Source organism: Hypomesus nipponensis, chromosome 18 (assembly GCF_054491055.1).
Source record: "Hypomesus nipponensis isolate SF chromosome 18, ASM5449105v1, whole genome shotgun sequence".
NCBI classification, from domain to species: Eukaryota; Metazoa; Chordata; class Actinopteri; order Osmeriformes; family Osmeridae; genus Hypomesus; species Hypomesus nipponensis.
This window is the reverse complement of record NC_140378.1, coordinates 16,985,001-17,007,500: the sequence shown is the minus strand read 5'-3', so window position 1 is coordinate 17,007,500 and position 22,500 is coordinate 16,985,001. Positions and strand designations below refer to the sequence as shown.

Below are 22,500 nucleotides of genomic sequence, written 5' to 3'. Positions count from 1 at the left end.
AGGTGCAGTGGTCAAGGTGGAACACCGGAGAAGAAACGGTGGCTTTATGGATGGGCTTTCTAACAGCCAATCACTTTCGGTTGCCTCATTTAGTACTTCCTGTCAGAGGTCCAATCCTAGCTCCTGAGCACCTAGCTAGGGTTGAACTGCCATGTGGTGGTGAACATACCGTACTATGGCGAGAAGGACACTCACCCTTCAGAGTTGAAGTTGTTGTTGCCGTGGTGACGGCGGTCATGCCCATATGCCTTCTTCGTCATCCTAGGGGAGAGAATGATAGTCCGTTAGTTGTGCACTTCATAAAGCATTCATTTAGCGTCTGATACTCATGTTGAAAAAGTTGAAGCTTGCTGACAACACTTTTTCACTGAAGTTAAAGTAAAGAAGTATGGCTCAAATCATAAAATATACATTAATACAAAGACACTATAGACATTATAGCTACTGATATAGATACTGATAATTTCGCTGATTATCTCACTTTGAATCATCAGTTTTGAAAAAAAAAAAAAAAGAAGCTAATTTCAAAAAAAAAAAAAACGTTTGCTACTTCCCATCTCTGCAAATAACAGGTGGAATATCTTCCTTTAAATAACATCTGGGGTGTACACAAATCAAGATGAATACAATTTGATTTAAAACATTTATTTAGGAGTGTCCAATGGTATTATCTCACTCTACTAACAAAACAAGTGAGGGTATTTTCAGAGAGAGCCAACAGAGGAAATAGAAGGCCTTATGAAACCCTTGTGTATGAAACAGACCATACACCCAGTCAACTGTCTCTCTGCCAAGTTCATGGCTAATCTTCTATCTTTTGTTTCTCTCAAGGCTTAACCCCCGTGAGTTTTAATCAAAACTACCCCCTTTTACTTATCCAGAAAAGATGTTTATGATATCAAGGGATGTTGTTTCCTCTTGTTTCGTTCCGTCAGGAGCTGGTAATCAATCACGCCAGGTTTGTTCTTACGGTTGAGACATGCCAGACAGGGCCCTGGGAATGGTGATGCTAATCTAGAGAGACTACATAGGTCACATGCTGCCAACTGTCCAGTCAGGCCAGTGCTAAGCTAAGCTATGCTGAGGTAAGATAAACTTGGTTAAACTATGCTAAGCTACATAGACAGTAAAGTAATGATCCTGGCTACAACTAGCAGGATGCCATCATGCGTTATGCTGCACTAAGGCTTGGCTGTAGTCCACAGCAGCTAGCCCCAATGAGTGGCAATGACAGGCTTAGTGAATTCAGTCAAACTAAGGCTAAGCAACAGATACAATGAACGCTAATAGGGTACGCTATGCTAAATGTAAAAAGCTAGCTCCATTGAGCAGCTGTGGCAGTCCAAGTAAACACAGCCAGGCCCCGGACTTCTAACGCTGCCAGGCTACCAACACACACACACACACACACACACACATACCCAAAAGCAGCCAGGCTAAATACCATGTGCTACTTCTCATAAAGCTGAATCAGGCAGTCGAAGAGGCAGAAAAAAGAACAGCAGACCAAGAGAATGGCCTTGTAATTCTAACTCTGATAAACATTTTATGACTGTTTTCTATTTCCTTAAAAAGGACTGAAGCCAAGTCTATGGTAACGGTATTGACTAAATGAGAACAACATGAACACAACATGCATGTCAATCTGAACAGGCCCAGCACAGGAGACAGGCCTGGGCTGTATCTCAACAAGGTCAAATTGGTTCCTTACGTTGTCTGGTCAGATTTCCCCTCATGTCTCCTGCCCCTTTAAAGTCAGAGCCAGTAAGCGAGAAGAACTGTTTGAATCATCAAGCAGGAACCAATCGGCGTGTTAGACTGCATAATGACAAAACAACCAAAAATGTGTGAAGGTCTTCATGTGTTTGTGTGTACATGTGTTTTTCAGTTCTTCAAAGTTGAACCGAACTCTTCTTTGCACAGACGTTTTCTAGGTATTCTCAGGAACAGAGAGTGGCCTGGTGTGTGTGTAACTTTATGCGTGTGCGGTTACCGCTATGTTTGTAATGGCTTTGAGCATATCTCTGGCTCTGACAGGCTTGGAAGGCATCGTGGTCTCAAGGGTGTGTGACCGGAGCCTCTTCATCATCATCATCATCAATCACTCTCTCAGTGGAACGACTGCTACACGGCACTGTTGGCCACAATCTAAACTCTGGGAGAGTGAGCGGAGGAGCCGTAGCGGAGGAGAGAATGGAAGGGAGAGGGGAGGAGAGGAGGAGAGATTGGAAGGGAGAGGGGAGGAGGAAGAAGAGGAGAGGAGAGGAGGAGAGAATGGAAGGGAGAGGGGAGGAGGTAGGAGAGGAGAGGAGGAGAGATTGGAAGGGAGAGGGGAGGAGGAAGAAGAGGAGAGGAGAGGAGGAGAGAATGGAAGGGAGAGGGGAGGAGGTAGGAGAGGAGGAGAGATTGGAAGGGAGAGGGGAGGAGGAAGAAGAGGAGAGGAGAGGAGGAGAGAATGGAAGGGAGAGGGGAGGAGGTAGGAGAGGAGAGGAGAGGAGGAGAGAATGGAAGGGAGAGGGGAGGAGGTAGGAGAGATAACAGTAGGAGGTAGGAGACAAAAAGAGCGGGAACACAGTGGAGGAGGAAAGGAGGAGTAGAAAGAGTTTGGGGAAGGGGGGTGGAGGGAAGGGGGGTGGAGGGAAGGGGGGTGGAGGGAAGGGGGGTGGATAGAAGGGAGGGCTGAGTGTACAATGCAGGATGGAGGGGTAGAGGGGAAGGAGAGGGGACAGGAGAGGGATGGTGGAACAGGGGGGATTGGAGAAAGAGAGGTGGTAAAGAAAAACAAATAGAGTAATGAATCACGTCCAGATAAAAGAGGGAGATAAAAGCAAATGTGAGGCGCCATGTTTGGAGGAAAAACAGTCTCACCTCAGGGACCCTGCCCTGACCTACCCCCCCCCCCCACACACACACACAGACACACATACATACATACTCACACACACACTTATGCACACACACACACACACAAACCCACAGTCTCTTTATATTCTCACTTTTGTCCTCTCGTTCATCAAACACACTCCTGAAAGAAACAACAAACACACATAATTCCCAGCTGCGTTGGTCAACCAATCAGCTCTCAACTTTTCTTCATATTTGACATTTGACCTTGTGTGGAAGTTTACCAGAGGTCAGGACAGGGTCCCTAAAGTGTGTGTGTGCATGTGCGTAATCCTGTGTGGCAAAGTAGCATGATGATGCACGGCATAGTGTCAAAATCAACTGTCTTCAACCAAAATGCACACGCACACACACACAAACACATAAACACTCAATCCTTTCCTCCCTGTTGTAAACCGCAGACCTGGCTGGTCTAGACTTCCTAATAGAGTCTGGTCCAAACACATATGCACAAACATGCCGTCTTACAAACATTCTGCCAGGCTACTTATACAGCTGTCCCTAGAACTGCAGCTGTTTCAGCCTGGTCCTTAAACCAGCTTTCTATTTCACATGCAGCCACATATAGTGAGCTGTTACAGGCCTGTTTTACAGACGTACAGTAAAGATTCAGGTTTAAGGAGGGCATTTCCAGCCATCGGAGGCAGGATTTATGAGTTATTTTGTTATTCTCTGAGTGGGTAACAAGATTTCCCAGCAGTCGTAATCATACTTTCATGGTTTTTTCGCTCTAATCCAGACCAGGATGAAGCCTGTAGACTGCCTCATGTCGACAGAGTAAAAGTCTGTCACCAGAGCAGGGCGATCCTATCGAAGGAGGGACATTTATGTGTGAATTCAAGCGGAGCGACACAGTATTAAACCTGCGTTGAATTGAATTGGCCGTGTAAAGTCATCTTTGAAAGGGGCACTCCGAGACTGAACATCCAAACGCAGGTCTTTCAAAACCAATCTCTAGTCCAATCAACACGGATATTTTCTGCAGTGTTATCAGGAAGTACCTGGCCTGAATTTGCACATGGTGTACTAGCAAGGCTGCTACACTACCTATCTACTACTACTAACCTAACAAAAACACGGATCGTGTGTGCCAAGACTAGAATCAGATATATCAACATCCTTCTGCAGCACTAAAAGCAAAAAACAGCACAATGTTGGAGTAGATTGTGCTTTTAGCTCACCTGCCAATCACCCCTCCCAGGCAGAACTGACTCATGGGTAAAGAATCTTTTCACAGGCGTCACCTGTGTGACTAGACCTCTCTGAGGCTAATAAAACCCCCATACAGTCCACATACTACCGCTCACAGGTTTAACAGCCAGCGTGGTGGCGATGGTGGTGTGTGTGTTTGCATGTGTGACTGTGTGTGTTGTGTGACTGTGTGCAGATGTGTGTGCAGGTGTGTGCTGGGTGTGTGTGTGTGTGTGTGCTTGGTGTGTGTGGAGGTGTGTGAAGGTGTGTGTGTGTGTATGCAGGTGTGTGCTGGGTGTGTGTGTGCTGGGTGTGTGTGTGTGTGTGCTTGGTGTGTGAAGGTGTGTGTGTGTGTGTGTGCAGGTGTGTGTGTGTGTGTGCAGGTGTGTGAAGGTGTGTGTGTGAAGGTGTGTGTGTGTGTGTGTGTGTGTGTGTGCAGGTGAGAGGGCTCCCCCAGCACAGGGGGATCTCCATGTGTTTCATCATGTGTTTCATCACGTGTTGCCGTTCCACTCACAGCATCATGGAATGGCTTCAAACATGTCATGGTGCGTCTCAGAGCGAACAGACACAGTGATTCCAGCCTCCCGCCAGGTGGAAATCCCCCCGTGTCAACCCACAACACACACGTGCACAAGCACAGAGTGCACACTATTTATATACATACACAAACACACATACAGACACTGTCTCCACAGTGAGGAATTCCCCTTATCCAGCAGTACGTGGAGAACAATAGTGGGCTGATGAGAGCACAGACACACAAGCAGGGGCCGTCCAAGCAGGTGGAGAAGGTTGGAGATCACAGAATCCCCAGAGGTGCACCTCCAATCACTGTTCCAGTGGGAGGAGCCAAGAAGCAGTTTGTCTTTTACAAGACAGAGCTTTGACAGCATCATCTCTTCCACCATATTGGATATCTCAGATAAGACATTCAGAGAGGGGCGGAGGGAACCGAACACATCCCTGGTTGACCTGAAGGTCCTCCTCTCTCAGGGGTTAGCTGGTAGATGGAGAAGCTGATTATTAGCAAGCCAGAGCACTGATATCAAATCATACGTGGTTTTTATAGCCATTTTACAAGCAGTGTCACAAAGGGCTTCACATATACTAACTGCATCTAAACCAACCCCACACCCTCAAGGGGAGGGAGTGATAAGCCACTGGGCAGAACTGAGGTATGAGTGGAGAGTGATCCAGCCAGCACACCTGACAGCCCCTGCAGCTGGCTGTATTGCACACAGTTACACACACATGTAATACACACTATCACACATACACATAGAACACACCCATGTGCGCGCACACGCACACACACACACTCTTATCTTTATAACAACAACTGCATGTTCCTTCAGCTGTCTTCAAACAGAGACACATTAAGTTAGTCCTGAGGGAAAGTTGGATATGATACTGTCAGGAGGTGTGTGTGTGTGTGTGCACACACAGTACACAGTATACAGTAATTTTATCTACAAATCAAAAATATTCATTTGGCAGATTTCCCCCTTAGGCTGCTTATCTAAATTACATAAATGACTCACTGTTGGCAGGATGGAAGGATGGGCAGATGAGGTTGAAGAGAAGAGAGAGAGAGAGATAAAGAGAGAGAGAGACAGAGAGAGAGAGAGAGAGAGAGAGAGAGAGAGAGAGAGAGAGAGAGAGACAGAGAGAGAGAGAGAGAGAGAGAGAGAGAGAGAGAGAAAGAGAGAGAGAAGAGAGAGAGAGAGAGAGAGAGAGAGAGAGAGAGAGAGAGACGGGGGGGATTTCTGTGATGATGGGCAGACCACAAGTGACTGGCTCATGGGATGAAGGTTGTGTAATTGAGTCAGTTCAGACAAAGCTCTTCACTTAGCAGAGAGCGGAGCAGAAGCAAACACATGACGAGCATTGTGTCAACGGATGGCACTGCCGCGCGCGTGTGTGGGCCTGTGTGTGTGTGTCTGTGTTTATGTGTGTGTCTGTCTGTGTGTGTGAGTTTGTGTATTTATATGCGTGCATGTTGCTGTGGGTGTCCGTCGATATGTGTGTGTCTGTGTGAGTGTGCAAGAGTGTGTGTGCTCACCTGCTCTGCGGGGGGGCGGTGGTTGGCGTGAGGAGGGGGCGGTCCCCGCGGGGGGCTGCGGTGGTGGGCGTGTGCTGGGTGAGGGTGGTGAGGATGATGAGGGTGGAGGTGCTCTTCAGAGTAGTTGTCTGAAATCAGCTTCATCCGGCTCTGAGTCTACGACAAACAAACACAAAAACGTTTCATGTCATCAAACCTGCAGAGCAGTGCTGTACAGCCAGCACATTACAAGGCCTGTGTATAGTATGAGGCTGGAGAAATAGTCGTTAGAAAAAAATACAAAATAAACTCCCTGATGTCTTAGAGCCATATTGGTCCAGTCAATCCCAGACAGAGACTCAGGTCACCTCTCCAGTACCACATCACTGTCTCTCTCAGGTCACCTCTCCAGTACCACATCACTGTCTCTCTCAGGTCACCTCTCCAGTACCACATCACTGTCTCTCTCAGGTCACCTCTCCAGTACCACATCACTGTCTCTCTCAGGTCACCTCTCCAGTACCACATCACTGTCTCTCTCAGGTCACCTCTCCAGTACCACATCACTGTCTCTCTCAGGTCACCTCTCCAGTACCACATCACTGTCTCTCTCAGGTCACCTCTCCAGTACCACATCACTGTCTCTCTCCCCAAACACGTGTGGTCTGTACCACCAAGAGCTCAGGCCGAGCACAGATGAATCAGATCTATTCCAGGACCGGTTGGGAACGCACATTTTTTTTTCTTTTCTTCTTTTTTTGCACTATTTGTATGTATCTGTAATGACTTATGACAGGCCATAAATTGAGTAGAGCTGGAGCACCTAATGAAAATATCGTAATTCTGTCAGATGACATCCATATTGGAGATGAATTTATAATTGGATTAGATCAATCCTGACACAGGGGGAACAGTTATTCATCTTCATACCGCATAGCTTGGGGTTCAGGAGAGGGGGGAGTTTCTGGCTGATGGATTGCAGTAATTTTCTTGATCATTGATTACAATTACACAGAAATATGCTTTGGCATGGAGGTGGGCTTGTGCGCATGTGAGACGGGACGTGTCCCTGAACACACTGTAGTTGATGTGGGAGATAACACTGAGGCTAGCCCTGCTAGCCCTGCTAGCCTAGCCCTACTAGCCTAGCCCTGCTAGCCTAGCCCTGCTAGCTTAGCCCTGCTAGCCCTGCTAGCCCTGCTAGCCTAGCCCTGCTAGCCTAGCCCTTCTAGCCCTGCTAGCTTAGCCCTGCTAGCCCGTGAACTGACAGCCAGCACCTCACTCACAGTCTGGCCATGGGAAGGAAAGATGGATGCTGGCAGTGGAAGGAGATACAGACACATCAATAAAAGGAGCGGTGGAAGGTAAAGAGAGAGAGAGAGAGAGAGAGAAAGAGGGAGAGAGAGAGAGGGAGAGGGAGAGAGGGAGAGAGAGAGAGGGAGGGAGAGAGAGGCTGACAGACGTGTTTGAGAAGAGTTTAGCGGCTCCTCCGACACAGGTATACACCCTCAGGCTCCACACACAGCCACAGCCAGGAGAGAAGAGGGAGGAAGAGAAGAGAGGAGGAGGAGAAGAGAGGAGGAGGAGAAGAGAGGAGGAGGAGGAGGAGAAGAAGAGAGGAGGAGAAGAGAGGAGTAGAGGGGAGCAGAGGAGAAGGTTAAGGGAATAGCTCACAAATACGCAAGTCCACACAATGATTTCTCCTGTGCACTTGGATTGTGTGTGCCGATCGGGACAGCTCTGCTGTCTGTCGTCCGGGCTCAGGTGAGGTGAGCTGAGGGGAAACCCTCCAGGCCACAGCAGAGATAAGGAGGTGTGGAGGAACCACAGAGGAAGCAGTCAGGATCAGACGAGAGGATCAGAGAACAGCAGCTAGACACAGCTGGAGAGGAGCTCCGGAGGAATGGAGAGACAGACACATCTGACACACACACACACACACACACACACGTCTACAGTATACCTACATACACACACACTAGAAAATCCACACATACATTCTACAAACGCACACACACACATCCAAACGCACACTCACACACACACACATTGTTGAGGGAGGTGCTGGGTGGCACAGAGGCGAGACCAGTCATTAGGGAGATCAGAGGAGGGGAAGAGACTGCCCTCCGTAACCTCAGGTGTCGTTCAGGTGAGACTGGGCAGGGCGCTGCTTACAGGGCAGGCCCCAGACACCACACCTGTTGTTATGGCGATGGAGACCAGACTAATTGCAGAGCTGGACCCAGGGTCAACACAACACCTTGTGTAGAAGTGAACACCTTCAGCAGCCATTCACCAGCACACACACTCACACGCAGGGTAAAGCAGCATTGATTGCATTCCACCAATAGGAGGGTGTAGGGGCGTTGTGGAGAACGTCCATACAAGGCGGTGCGAGGACCGAAGGCCCCACTCAGTGTGTGGTGAGCGGACTGTTTGGAGAGTTAATGACCTGAGTCACAAGCACAGATGAGGGAAGTGATGAACGACTGCTGGGAGAGACCCGGTGTGTGGCCACACCATCACACACACACACACACACCGTCGTAAACACACACACACACACATACACACTCACACACACACACACACATACATACACACACACACACACACCGTCGTAAACACATACACACACACACACACACCATTGTAAACACAAACACACACACTCACACACCACACACACACACCGTCGTAAACACACACACACACACACACACACATACATACAAGTGTCAACTCCCCTCGCAAACACACGCGATTATCCCATCTTGTCCATCTTCCTCGGTGTGTGGAATGTGTGTGTGCGCACGGTGGAATGTGTGCGTGTCATTAGTCTTAATTAGCAGTTGTGTGGCGTAAACGGCGCAGTAATGGCCTCCAGCCCTGCCTGGAGACCCAACGGCAGGGCTCCACACAGGTGTTAGAGTCTGCTGGGAGGGGAGGGGACGGGGGTCTGATGACGTTACACCACCATGGAACATCCTACAGTCGTGGTCACAGCTGCATCCAAAACCTCAATCTAAACCTTCGTCAAATCACAGGCATTCTGCAATCAGGGCATTCCCATATTTACCCACACGTACAGTATATACACACATACACTCACACTCACTCTCTCTCTCTCTCTCTCTCTCTCTCTCTCTCTCTGTCTCTCTCTCTTTCTCTCTCTCTCTGTCTCTCTCTCTCTCTGTCTCTCTCTCTCTCTCTCTCTGTCTCTCTCTCTCTCTGTCTCTCTCTCTCTCTCTCTGTCTCTCTCTCTCTCTCTCTCTTTCTCTCTCTCTCTCTGTCTCTCTCTCTGTCTCTCTCTCTCTCTCTCTCTCTGTCTCTCTCTCTCTCTTTCTCTCTCTCTCTCTCTCTCTCTCTCTCTCTCTCTCTCTGTCTCTCTCTCTGTCTCTCTCTCTCTCTCTCTCTCTCTCACTCTCTCTCTCTCACACACACACACACGCAGCTTTAGTGAGAAGAACAGACACAGGGCTTACACAAACAAGCAGCAGGACTTCTACAGGAAGTATGCCAATACTTTGATACACTGTGGACCACACGGCCAGCAGTGTGTGTGCTTGTGTGTAGGTGTGTGTGTGTAGGTGTGTGTGTGTGTAGGTGTGGGTGTGCTCATATTGTAGGTATCATAGTGTAATGCCTGCGCCTGCAGCACATTGACCCTGCCCTGTCAGACAGATAGTTTTACATGAGACTCTCTCACAGTGGCACGTCTGTGCAAATTCCAAATCCATCTTTCCAGCTGGTGAAACGGATTTGTGTCTGAGTGTGGGAGTTTGTGTGTGTGTGTGTGTTTGTATGAAAGAGTACAAGAGAGAGAGAACGGGGGGGGGGGGGGGATACAAGGGAGAAACAGAGACAGAAGGTGAGCGAACAGACACACCTCTGAGAAGTACAAATCCATCTTTATGGAGCTTCAAAGAACCACAGATCAACGGACATCCATCAGGACGAGAGGAGCCCTCAAAGAATCCCCATATGTAGATATGTAGACAGATTTATTCTGTCTCTCACCCCGGGAAGCCTAGGAGTTAGCCTGTGGAGCGAGTGTGAGTATGTGTGCATGTATGCGTGTGTGTGTGCAAGTATGTGTGTGTATATGAATGTATGTGTGTGTGAGAGAGAGATGGCCTTCCGAGATTTCACTGCATAATTGTCTCCAGGCCAACATTGCAAACAGAAATGCAGTGGCACGGTTTGGCCTAATAAGTTTGCCTTAAACAAACCCACATAAGTAGAAACACACACAAACACTCACACACACAAACACTCACACCCAGACACACACACTTTACGGATTGTCTGAAGTGGGTAGGTCAGACAGGGCACCGCTATCTGTAAATCTATCTGCTGTCCCTAGATCAGTTTTCCCCTCGGAGACTCCGAGTCCCATAATTCCTAGGCATTTCCTGGTTAGCTTCCTTCCTCCATTGGCCAGCTCAGAGCTTGGGAAGGTGACATATACTCTCTGATATGTGTGTCACTGGGTCATGAGGGGAAGAAAATGGATGTGTGTGTGTTGGGTGGCGCCGTGCGTAGAGAGGGGGGGGAGGGGGGATGTATGTAGTCCATTGCCAACCTTTGCCACGACATTAACCTTTGTGACCTGTAAGGCTACTGAAAGTAGCAAAGTGTCGACCCAGTGTCGACCAGGGCCAGTGAGGAAGTACAGCTTGTCGCTGACCGATATCTTTAGAAACATTAGGAACCTGCAGGCTTCAAAGTCAAAGCCTTTAGTGTTTGTTAGTGATCTGTTAATGACAACGAACTTTGACTCTGAAGTAATGCAGTGTATGTGGATGCCCTGCAGGACTCTCTGGGAAACCCTGTGCACGGTGCCAGGAAAGGTTAGAAAAGTAGTCAAGGACACCAAAAGAATGTGGGAAACAAGTTAAACATCTGTCTCTTAATGTGTGGGTTCCTGTATTTTGTCAATGTGCGGTTCTTTCCTCTCCTCTTCTCATCTATTCTCCTCTTCCATCCCCTTCCATCTGCTCCCTTACCATTTTTTCTCCTCCCTTCTCTTTTGTTATCTTCTCCCCTCCTATCCTCTATTCTTATCTCCTACTGTCTCCTCTCTTCTTTCTCTCTTCTTTCCATCTCCCCCCCCCCCCCTTCTATCATTTCTCCTCCTCTACTCCCGTCGGCCCTCAGGGAACACCACAGTAATCAGGCCTCGTCACATGATCGCCAGGTGTACTGTAACCGCTGGTTACCCAACGGGAAAACATGACTCATCCCGTGGCGATAAACAGATAATGGGCCTTCCTCTCAGTTGCTCCTAGCACACTCCCCGGGAGCTGTTTACTGTTTACGAGTCACAAGCATACTCCGACGCGCACAAAACACACACAGACTCTCGCCGGGATACAAACACACTCGGTCGCATCTGTTGACTTTTAAACCCGAGACGTTTCCCAGAAGCCTCCCTTTACTCAGCGGGCGCCCTGCTGCTAGCTCGTTAGCGTTAGCATCCAGGCCAGGACAGTCATTGATGTGGTTTGACCTAGCCCTAATAACCGGCATACCTCCATTTATCACCCAGGGGTCATACAATGTACAGCAAGAGACAACAGGAATGTGTGCATGTGTGTGTGTCATATTGCCATGAATACCAAAGGATGGTGATTTACAGAAGATCTTAATGACATCATAAAAGAGTTCTTGATTGCTTCCAATGGTTGATTGCAACCTGTAAAGCTGGTGGGTACTCAGGATGTGTGTGTGTGTGTGTGTGTGCCGGGTTACTGAGTCACTGCAACTGATTGCACAGTCACATGCAGATGTGTGTCTAGTCGAGTGACTTAGAGTCTAAGAACGTCAGTTTAACCTGTCACAGTAAAGGATTGGTTCCTGTCCTGGTCTCTAGATCTGAAATGACTGTGTGTGCGAGTATGTGTGTGTGTGTGTGTGTGTGAATATGTGTGTGTGTGTGAGTGTGTGAGTGTGTGAGTGTATTCCTGGATGTGTGTCTGAGGCGGGGGGTGTAATGCAGGCTACCTGTTGTTTGAGCTGGTGCATGAGTCTGTCCTTCTCTCTCTTCAGGGCCATCACCTCATCCGGAGCTTTCTTCCTTTTGGAGGCAGAGAGCTCCAGTAGGGCGATGTTGGCGTCCTTCTCACTGATGGCTGCAAGCAGAGCCTGCTGTCTGGAGGGGAGGAGAGGTCATGAAGAGAGCAGAGTGGAGGGCACACGTTAGGATATTAAAAGGTCAATGTTGCTCTTTACAGAATTAAGGAGAATTTAAGACCCCAAAATGACGCATGATAAGCACCCATTTCCCCCCAAAAAGAAAAGAAAACAGTAAAAGAATGTTTAATAAATACAATTTTAAAATGAGACAGGAAGTCGAAAACAGATGAAGGCCTAGCCCAGTGTAAACGCACACCTACACGCTGTGGAGCCACTCCCACAGAAACCCAGGGCATGGCTGAGACACAGCAGAGATGTTTGAAGTGGTTTGCTAAGTGCAGCATTTGCGTACCCCAACCAAAGCCACTGATGGAGCACAAGTGTAATAGGAAGTAATTGAGGAAGTGACATCGTTCTTCTGTCACCGTTTGTTTTTCTAAGTGGTCTGAAAACTACAGGGGGTCCGGTTCACAGGTGCAGGGTTAACATACTGAGAGGATATTTCACACACACTCACGCTTACACACACGCCCACACACAAACACACAGACAAATATATACTCAAGGACACACACAAACATAAACAGAGACGCTGACAAACTTCAAACTTGAGTAAACACAGGACGCTGACACACGATAGACGCACAGCCACAAAGTTGCAAAAGCACACATGTGCATAGATAGACACACCAGACACACACACACACACACACACACACACACACACACGCACTCGTCTCCCACTCCCCCCTGGCTATGAGCCTTTAAACTATTTTGTGTTCACACAATTAGGAGGAACTAACTAAGGGGCCATCCTGTAATTTGGGGGTTTGAATCATTGTTCCCATTTTTGTCACGGTGCAGGAAGTCATAACTCACACACACACACACACACACACACACACACACTCTCTCACACACACTCACACACACTCACACACACACACACACACTGGGAGAGCACAACGTCTTCCAGCAAACAGACAGACCGGCAGCCAAGCAGATAGAGGACAGAGGATCTGAATGCTTCTAAGTGTAGACAGAGGGAGGACAGTGAAGCAGTGGGGATTGTGCTGTGGCATCCTGGGAAGAACGTCACGCCTGCCTGGCTGGCTGGGCTGCCTCTACGACATCTCCCACTTTGATGCTTTAAAGAGAAGTCCATCTATCTGACCACCAAGCCAGCCATGTTCTCTGAGCTGCACACCTTCCTGGTTCCCCTGTCGGTGCTGTCCACAGTGCGTAGTGTCTGGGTATTTGTGGCGTGGAAACATTACAACAGTTCAATCCAGACTGTGGACCAGCATTTGAAATTAGGAGAGTGCGTTTGACCTGCGCTGGTAGGTAAAGTTAAGAGTGTGTGCACGTGTGTGTGTGCAGAAGAGGGTGGGGGGCATTCAACATGGAATTGGAGCTCAATTAAAAATCGTCCTTCATTCGAGTGCAGGCCTTGTGTTTTCATTCCATGATTTAAGTCCCGGTAGAAATAACTATTCTGAAAATAAACACCCTCACTCAGAATAAAGACTGGATGGCTTGGAATTCCACGATCTGTGTTTTCAGTACAATTATCTAAGGACTGCATCTGGATTCTCCCATTCAGGGCCCATTAATAGCCTCTGTGTGTGTGCCTGTGTGTGTGTGTGTGTACACGTGTGTGTGTGTGTGTGCTGACGTGGATCGGAGCCCTTAATCACACCATTAATCACAGCACTGGTCCAGGGTGACACGCCTCGTCTCCCCACACCTCTCCTGTTATTCCTTTTAATGCTGCTGTAGGGGAACCAGGGGGGAACACACACACACATACACACCCTCACACACATGCACATTCGCACAACTGTGCACACACAGACACACTGTACAAACACAGGAGACCTAAACCAGTGGAAGTGCATTAGAGGTACCTGCTAGAGAGAGAGAAAGACAGAGAGAGAAAGAAAGACAGAGAAAGAGAGAGAGAGAAAGAGAGAGAGAGAGAAAGACAGAGACAGAAAGAGAGAGAGAGAGCACTCTGTCTGACCTGATGCATACTCAGTCAAAGATAAAACACTGGAACAATTCAGTAACAAGACACTCCTTTACTGTAAAATAAATTTAAAATAAAAATCACAGCCGTGATTTATGCTTTTACATTTCACACAATCTCTAAACATATACATATATATATGTATTTAGACAGGTGAGAATGTGTGAATGTGCAGTCCCATGGCAGAGATGTTGGTTTCAGTAACAAGGAAGAGTCCAAATTATAGATACAGCTCTGCATCCAACGAGCCACAGATACAGGCTCCAAGCCTATACTGTAGAGTGGTGCTAGCAGTTAGCTTGTGTACATTACTTTATCATTGGCTAGGCTAAATAGAGCCGACGTGTGACGTCGCTCTTGTTCCTGTCCCTGGGCGTATAAGGGCATGGAATGCAGCGCCATGCGTTAATGTTAATAAACACTCGGCCGATCAACAGCAGAACACCGAGGACATGGCGGCCATCTTGGAACCAGTTCACACCCAAGCAGGCACATCGTGTGATCTAGTGGCAGAGCCTGGTCTCCTTCGCTGATCAACGACAGGACGTAACTGTGTGAATTAGCATTTGTTTAAACTCAAAACCTTTTTTTTTTTTTTTGTAGCATTAGAAGGAATAGTATTCACAACATGACATTCCTGTTCCTGTTTGAAGGATGGTAGAGGATGGAAAAGAGAAAGGTTGCTTTTGGAGAATAAATAGACAAGGGAGGAGTAATCACTCTCCCAGTAGTCAAGGCGATGGTGGGAATGATCAGGGTTAAAGGTGAGGTGAAGCAGTCTTAAAGGGGAGACTGTTCTGGGCCGAGTGCATCCTCCGAGGCCACCTCGGAGCTGTCTAATGAACATCCCATTCACAAAAATGCCCCCCACATTGAACCCCTCTATAGAGTATAAACAGTGACTTGTCAGAGGTTGGCTTGCAGATCAGAATGTATGGTCAAACTCTCAGGGCCTCTGTCCAGACTGGATTACACTCTGCTCCAAAATGGCTGCTATGCTTCAGTGAAAGACAAACCACTTCCAGTTTCTTTAATGAATACCCTGGGCCCAGGCCCTGGTGGAGTCTCCCTGTGTGTGTGTGTGTGTGTGTGTGTGTGTGTGTGTGTGTTTGTGTATGTGTGTGTGTGTGTGTGTGTGTGTGTGTGTGTGTGTGTGTGTGTGTGTGTGTGTGTGTGTGTGTGTGTGCGTGTGTGTGTTTGTGTGTGTGCACCCACTACAAGATACTGGGGGCTCCTGGTGCTGAGAGATGTCTTCCTAAAACCATAAAAGGGGCATTATTTTGATTATCCAGCCTATAAAAGTCTACCACATCCTGTAGCAGGGCTTGATGAGTGTGTGTGTGTGTCTGTTTCTGCATGTGCATGTATGTCTGTTTGAGCGTGTTTGTTAGAGAGGGAAGGAGACCGTGTGTGTCTGCATGTGTGTGTAGGTGTGTGTGTGCGTGTGTGTGTGTTCAGCCCTGATCAGTGTTATTTACTGTGTTTCAGGACCTTAATCACACAGGAGTATTTCATCACTGCTAATTTGAGCAGTCATTTGGTCTGGGACAGCAAGCGGCTTCACAGCTACATAAATCCACCTCAAGGCAGACCGCTTCATCTACAAGAGTGCCAAAACACACACAGACACACACACACACACACACTCCTAATGACTTGAATGCTTGGATCTTGTGCTGCCTGTTCCTCTGGCCAGTACGAACCTTCCTCTCTCCCTTTGTTTTGGCATCTTCTGGGCAAACAAGGCACTATTTTCATTTTGTATCTAAATGAAAGGGTGACAGCCCTAATGATTCTCTATCATTCTCTACTCAATGCACTAAAAAGGTAAAGGCCAAGTTGATATTGCTATTTAATTTTTTCTGCTCACCGATTTGAGATGGGATAAATGTCCATGACACGAATATCAACACAAATAGTTTACATTCACACATACATTTACATTTAGTCATTTAGCAGATGCTCTTACCCCGAGCGACTTACAGTGGGTACAGGGACATTCCCCCCAAGGCGAACTGGCAACCTTCAGATTACTAGCCCGATTCCCTAACCGCTCAGCCATCATCTGACTCCCTACACACGCACGTCCACAGACCCACACACGATCGAAACAACCTAGATTAGATGTGAGATGTCTAGAATTTGGGATATAAAGCTCAAGCCTGTACATTCACACATGCCTCAAAGTACCCCAACCTCGTCTGACAACATATTTATAAGGGTTGAAATTCTCCCCTCTCCTGCAACATGTGATTCCAATTGAGTGTTCATGGTTGCTGGGACAGATAGAGATGTTCCGAGCTGGAGGTGGGAGATGGATGGCAAACGTACATGACCAAAAGGGAGAGAGGAGGAGGGGAGAGATGGAGAAAGAGGGAAAAAGTGGAACAGGAGACGAGGATGGATATGGAGAAAATGGGGTGAGGAGAAGGGAAGTGCAGGAGAAAAAAAGGAGAGAGGCAGGAGATGGTTCGAGAGCTGAGATGAGCCATGGGGGGGAAAACGAAAGGAAAACGGGAGAAGAAAGAGGAGGAGAGAGAGAGAGGTGCCTGATGAAGATGTCTTAGGAGGGCGGGACTGCTGTCAGAGACAACGTGATGTCAGAGGGCAGATGTGAGATTGCGTGACCAATCAGAAAGCCCTAAGTCAGTGTCAGGAGCAGACACCCCCCATCACACAAACACACTCACACAGACTTTGAAGAGCGGGTGAGGGTGAGAAAAAAAGAAGAACAAAACGTGAAGGCATAGGGCTACGAGTTTGACAAAAGAACCGGCCACCTGCGTTCGACGACGGCTAGGGAACGAGGGAAAAGAGAAGGGGAACGGAAAGAGGGAGCGAGGGGAAGGAGGGAGGTAAAGATTTAAGAGTCCCAGCCAACCCTAAATCAGCTCAGCGCACTCCATGTTGTTATTCCTGGGCGTCACGGTTGAGTGATACGTGTTTATAATTTGTGTTATGACTTACTTGAAATGATGAGTGTGGAGAGTCGGCTTGACAGAAACAGATGTGTCCCTGGGATGCCCATGGGAGCCATCCATAGTGTCTGTCCAGGGGGGGGGGCAGGGGGGCTGCGTTACTAGACCTAGTTAATAATGTGGCTTACCACAACGTCCCCTATCGGTTCGCTCAGGTGAAGAACGATGTTCGACGATGTTCTCAGGTGAAGTTTATCGCGGAATTTTTTCGTGTGTGTGTCCTACCTTGTGTGTCTGTGCTGTGTGTATATGTGAGGATGAATGGACGTGAGTGTCTTTGTGTGCGTGTGTGCAGTAACAGTGCAGCGTTGAGGCCCCTGTGTATTAGCCGTGCCAGAGGGGAGGCCTGTGGTGAGCCCATGAAGGGGACATGTGAATGGGGCATGGTTGAGTGACAGGAATATTTACGAAGGGGAACCAGAGCTGGTTATTTACTACCGAAGAAGGGAGAGCAGAGAGGCAACTGCTACCTCGCATAAATCACACACAGGCCAATGAAGACGCATAGTTTCAGTCTTCTAACTTAGCTCTTTGAAGTGCAACAGGCTAACGCCAAGTCACGACCCATCCTTAGCTATAATGCCATGTTCTGATAAGTGATCCTTCCTGTTCTAACTAAGACCTTTGTGTTCTAATGAACGTTTTTTTGTGTCTAAAGACCTTTAGATCTTCTTTCATGTTCAGGCTATGAAAACTGTGTTCATGCACACTGTTCATGCTACGCATTTAGCTGTAGTAGAAGCTAACATTGTACACGCTTGCCTCAAACGTTTTTCTTTTTTTTTTTACAGCGTTTATAGACACTACACTGCTTCCCATACAAACAGGCTATGCTTATACCTAGCCACAGCAGCTACTATGTTTAGCTAGTGCAGCAACCAGGCTCAGGGCCGTTGAGATATGGCAGACCACAAGCTAGTTACGACATTTAGTAAGTCAATAATACTAAATGAATGCACGTGAGAACATCATTTTTCAAGGAGAGATCTCGCACAAGGTAATTATGAACCAAGACTTTCATCCTGAACACGACCCGGACCAGGTGTGTCCCATTAACTTTGACGACCCTCCCAGCTTCTCACTGACGAGACAAGAACAAGTAGAGTGGCAGACGGGAGCGTCACATTAGCTAGCTAGTTCTTCTAAAGCTAAGAAAGAAACTTACCCTGATTTAAGGCATAAACAAGTTATACATGTTACATGCCCTGCCCTGCAGTAGACCTAAATGGTAGCCTTGAGCTACATGATTACCTTGAGTTACTTGCTAACTTTTGACTAAATGCTAACCTTGCATGCTAACCTCGAGCTAAATACTAATCTTGGACTACATAACCTTGAATAACATGCTAACCTTGGACTACATGTTAACCATGAGCAACAGGCTAACCATGAGCTACATGCTAACCTCTGACTACATAACCTTGAGCTACATGCTAACCTTGAGCTAAATGCTAACTTTGGACTCCATGGTAACCTTGAGCTGCATATGTACATGTAGAAACATCCATGGCAGCAGATGGCTTTCTCAGAACGAGGCCAGGTTGTGTGTGTTTTTACTCCACTAATAAAATATACAATCCACTTACTCCAACCCCTAACCCACCCACTCCCCCCCCTCCCCCCACACACACACAGACACACACACATTCACCGACACTCAGACGGGGAAAGGGAGGACTAATTGAAAGAGTATGTATCAGTTTTACAGCAACAAGAGGGGAAAAAATACAAGAGGACAAAAATCAACAAATCTGTCAGAAGTAGCCAAATGTTTATAGAGCGAGCCGGGGACCGGGGGAGATGGAGAGAGACGGAGACTACTCCTGGAGATGAGCAGGGCCAGACGGTCGCTGGGGACAGCATATCTTCTGTGTCAGTCCAGGAGTAAGAAGCATAAACAGCATACATCACAAACCCAAACCCCTGCCAAGTGCGGTGCACACACATGAACACACACACACACACATACAAACACACCTTTGCGCCCGCCCGCACATGCAGCAAGAGACCAAGAAAAGTCTCACCTCTACCGTCTCTTCAACTTCCCAGGAAGGGACGGGTTTGGGATACTTCCCGTTCTAGGGCCAGAGAATTAAATAAACAAACATGGATGTGTGTGTGTGGGGGGGGGGGGAAGGGGGGGGGGGATGACCCGAAGGACACCCACCATGATGACGTCACCAACAGCTTTTTCCCATTTTGGTTTAACCGTGAGAGCGTTGTGTGCGCTTCCCCAAGCACAGGAGACTATGGTCCATAGTCCAGGTCACACAGACTGTGGTCCACGGTCAAGGTCATACAGACTGTGGTCCATGGTCAAGGTCACACGCCATCTAAACCCCATCCTAAGATGTCCAGCAGGTTTGTTCTCTATCTCACCTGAAAGAGAGGGTCTGAGCCCCGGAATCTAGTACGTACACACTCATACACAGATAGAGACAGAGAGACAGAGACACAGAGCAGCTGGATTGTTTAAAGCCCCTTGTCATCCCCGAGAAAGGTGAAAGGTCACTGCAAGTATGAGAAACACTACTGTAACACAGGCTTACTATTACCCCCCCACACACACACACACACACACACACACACACTCTAGGAAACACACGCTCTTGAGTGCTAGGAGAGGGCTACAGCTTAGGTATAAACAGAGGGATGAGTTATGTCCCCTCCCAGAGAAGAGGCCCCATGTCTCCTCTCCCATGGTCTATATCACACACCACGAGCACACAGGACCACACTGGGAGCAGTGGATCCAAAACAGACTCTCACCCACTGACATGCCCTCAGGTAGCTCTCCCCCTCCCCCCCTCTCTCTGTCTCTGTCTCTCTCTCACCCCATCTTCTCCCTTAATTCTTGTTCATTTCTGGTGTTGGCATCCTCAAATCATGACTGAAAACAACAATGGAACACACAGGTGGCACAGTCACAATGAAGTACATACAGTAGAGTAAAACTGATGAATACAAGGCTGAATCCAAGGTTTTCCATGTACAGTAGTATGTGACACCTGTTTTACTCTCCATCCTTCTTGCTCTCTCTTCTTTTTGCCGTCTTTTCTCCATACGTCTCTCTCTCCCCTCGTCTCTCTCTCCCCTCGTCTCTCTCTCCCCTCGTCTCTCTCTCCCCTCGTCTCTCTCTCCCCTCGTCTCTCTCTCCCCTCGTCTCTCTCTCCCCTCGTCTCTCTCTCCCCTCGTCTCTCTCCCCTCGTCTCTCTCTCCCCTCGTCTCTCTCTCCCCCTCGTCTCTCTCCCCCTCGTCTCTCTCTCCATTTCTTTGTTCTGTCTTTTCCGATACACGTCTCGTTTTTTCCCTCCCCCTTCCCCCTCCCCCTCTCTCTCTCTCTCTTTCTCTCTCTCTCCCTCCCTCCCTCCCTCCCTCCCTCCCTCCCTCCCTCCCTCCCTCCCTCCCTCCCTCCCTCCCTCCCTCCCTCCCTCCCTCCCTCCCTCCCTCCCTCCCTCCCTCCCTCCCTCCCTCCCTCCCTCCCTGCCTCCCTTCTCCCCTCACTCCCTCCCTCTCTCCCTCCCTCCCTCCAGTGTGAGCCTGCCGTGGTGTCATCATACAGAGGTATGTCCAGCAGTGGTCCTGAGTTCCTGAGCGCTGGCGTCACCCTGCCAACAGCAACATCAAAGAGAGGAGACACAGGAAGACAGGATGGCCTCATCCCCGCCCCTTCCATCCTCTCTTCCTCCTCTCCTCCTTTCTCATCCCTCCATCTCTCCTCGGTCCTCCCTTCTTTTGTGCATCAAAGGGATGAGCTACTCAGCGGAGGGCCGATAGGGCATCTCTCTCTCTTTCTCTCTCTCTATCATACTCTTTCCCTCTCCTTACCTGTACTCATTTCAGAGTGTGGCCAAATATTAAGTTCAAGGAGGTTATGCAAACACTTTGAAATGGCAATCACTGGGCCTACAGTAAGTATTACCTTCAACCCTTCAATTACCCCGCTAGGCTTTCCTCTCTTGCCGTTCCCCCTCTCATTCCTGTCCTCCACACGTGTTCTCTCTCTTCGTTTGGCCGACTGCTACCTAAAAATGCCTTTTGCAGTCATGGCGCGGGGCCAGAAAAACTCAAAGTATTGGGGGCAAGGAGTAACCCACACTGTTTAGGACTGCTTCCCACACACACACACACGCACACACACACACACACACACACACACACACACACACACACACACACACACACACACACACACACACACACACACACACACACACACACACACTGATGACAGACTGGTCCAGAAAAGCCAGGCCATGCAGAGCTGGGGCACTGTGAGCACCATAAGTGTATTTTCTCTGTGTTCCAAAAGTGGGTCCTGGCCAACCACAGCTGAACCACAGCCTACATGCGGTCGAGTAGGAGTCAACCACACTGGCTTCCCTCTGAGGATCCAGACTCACACACACACACACACACATACACAGATACACACACACACACAGATACACACGCACACAGACATACACACACACATACTGTCACTCCACCAGCAAAAACACATTTCCGCAGTTTCCTGGACAGCATCGCCGTGACAACGGGAGTCCATGTTTAAAAGAATTTAGAACTACAGGGACAGCAATAGACACTGTTTCCCACAATGCTTTTTCAGTCGATTACACAACCCCATTAATGTGGTGTGCTACAGTCCAGACTGTGATTGTGTGTGTGTGTGAGTGTGTTTCAAACAGTTCTTTGGCTTGGGCCTCTCCCTGAATTATAGCTTTCCTTGGAGTGGAGCTGGTTGATTTTCCGTCAGTAGTAGGGAGCAATAGGGCCAGACAAACCTTCACAATCTCTCAACCTACTGTCGACTATACCACTGACATGACCTCATGAACCCCCCATTGATTTGGAAATGCCACATATTAGCATTGATAAACATTCCCCACAGAGTATTTGCTACTAATTGGTGTTGTATGTCAATACATTCACTTTGACTCCCTTCATTGTCTTCATGTCAAGTATGTGATCCGCTGTTTGTCTTCTACAGTATATGTTGGGTGAGCTCTTACTCTTTTAGGTTAGGGCTGAGGAACAGGGCTGAGGACCAGGGCTGAGGACCAGGGCTGAGGAACAGGGCTGAGGACCAGGGCTGAGGAACAGGGCTGAGGACCAGGGCTGAGGAACAGGGCTGAGGACCAGGGCTGAGGACCAGGACTGAGGACCAGGGCTGAGGACCAGGGCTGAGGAACAGGGCTGAGGAGCAGGGCTGA

General features: G+C 48.4%; 1 protein-coding gene across 1 annotated transcript in view; it reads right to left on the bottom strand.

The window, feature by feature from the left end:
• Window positions 1-22,500, bottom strand: part of LOC146252470 (ERC protein 2-like) — a 135,315-nt gene that overhangs the window by 31,033 nt on the left and 81,782 nt on the right. Inside the window, exons 15-17 of the mRNA XM_084679053.1 lie at window positions 12,146-12,293; window positions 6,161-6,316; window positions 196-261 (exon numbers count right to left, since the gene is read on the bottom strand). Coding sequence (XP_084535179.1) covers window positions 235-261; window positions 6,161-6,316; window positions 12,146-12,293 — 331 coding nt within the window. The 3' untranslated portion in view covers window positions 196-234. The remainder of the gene's footprint in view (window positions 1-195; window positions 262-6,160; window positions 6,317-12,145; window positions 12,294-22,500) is intronic.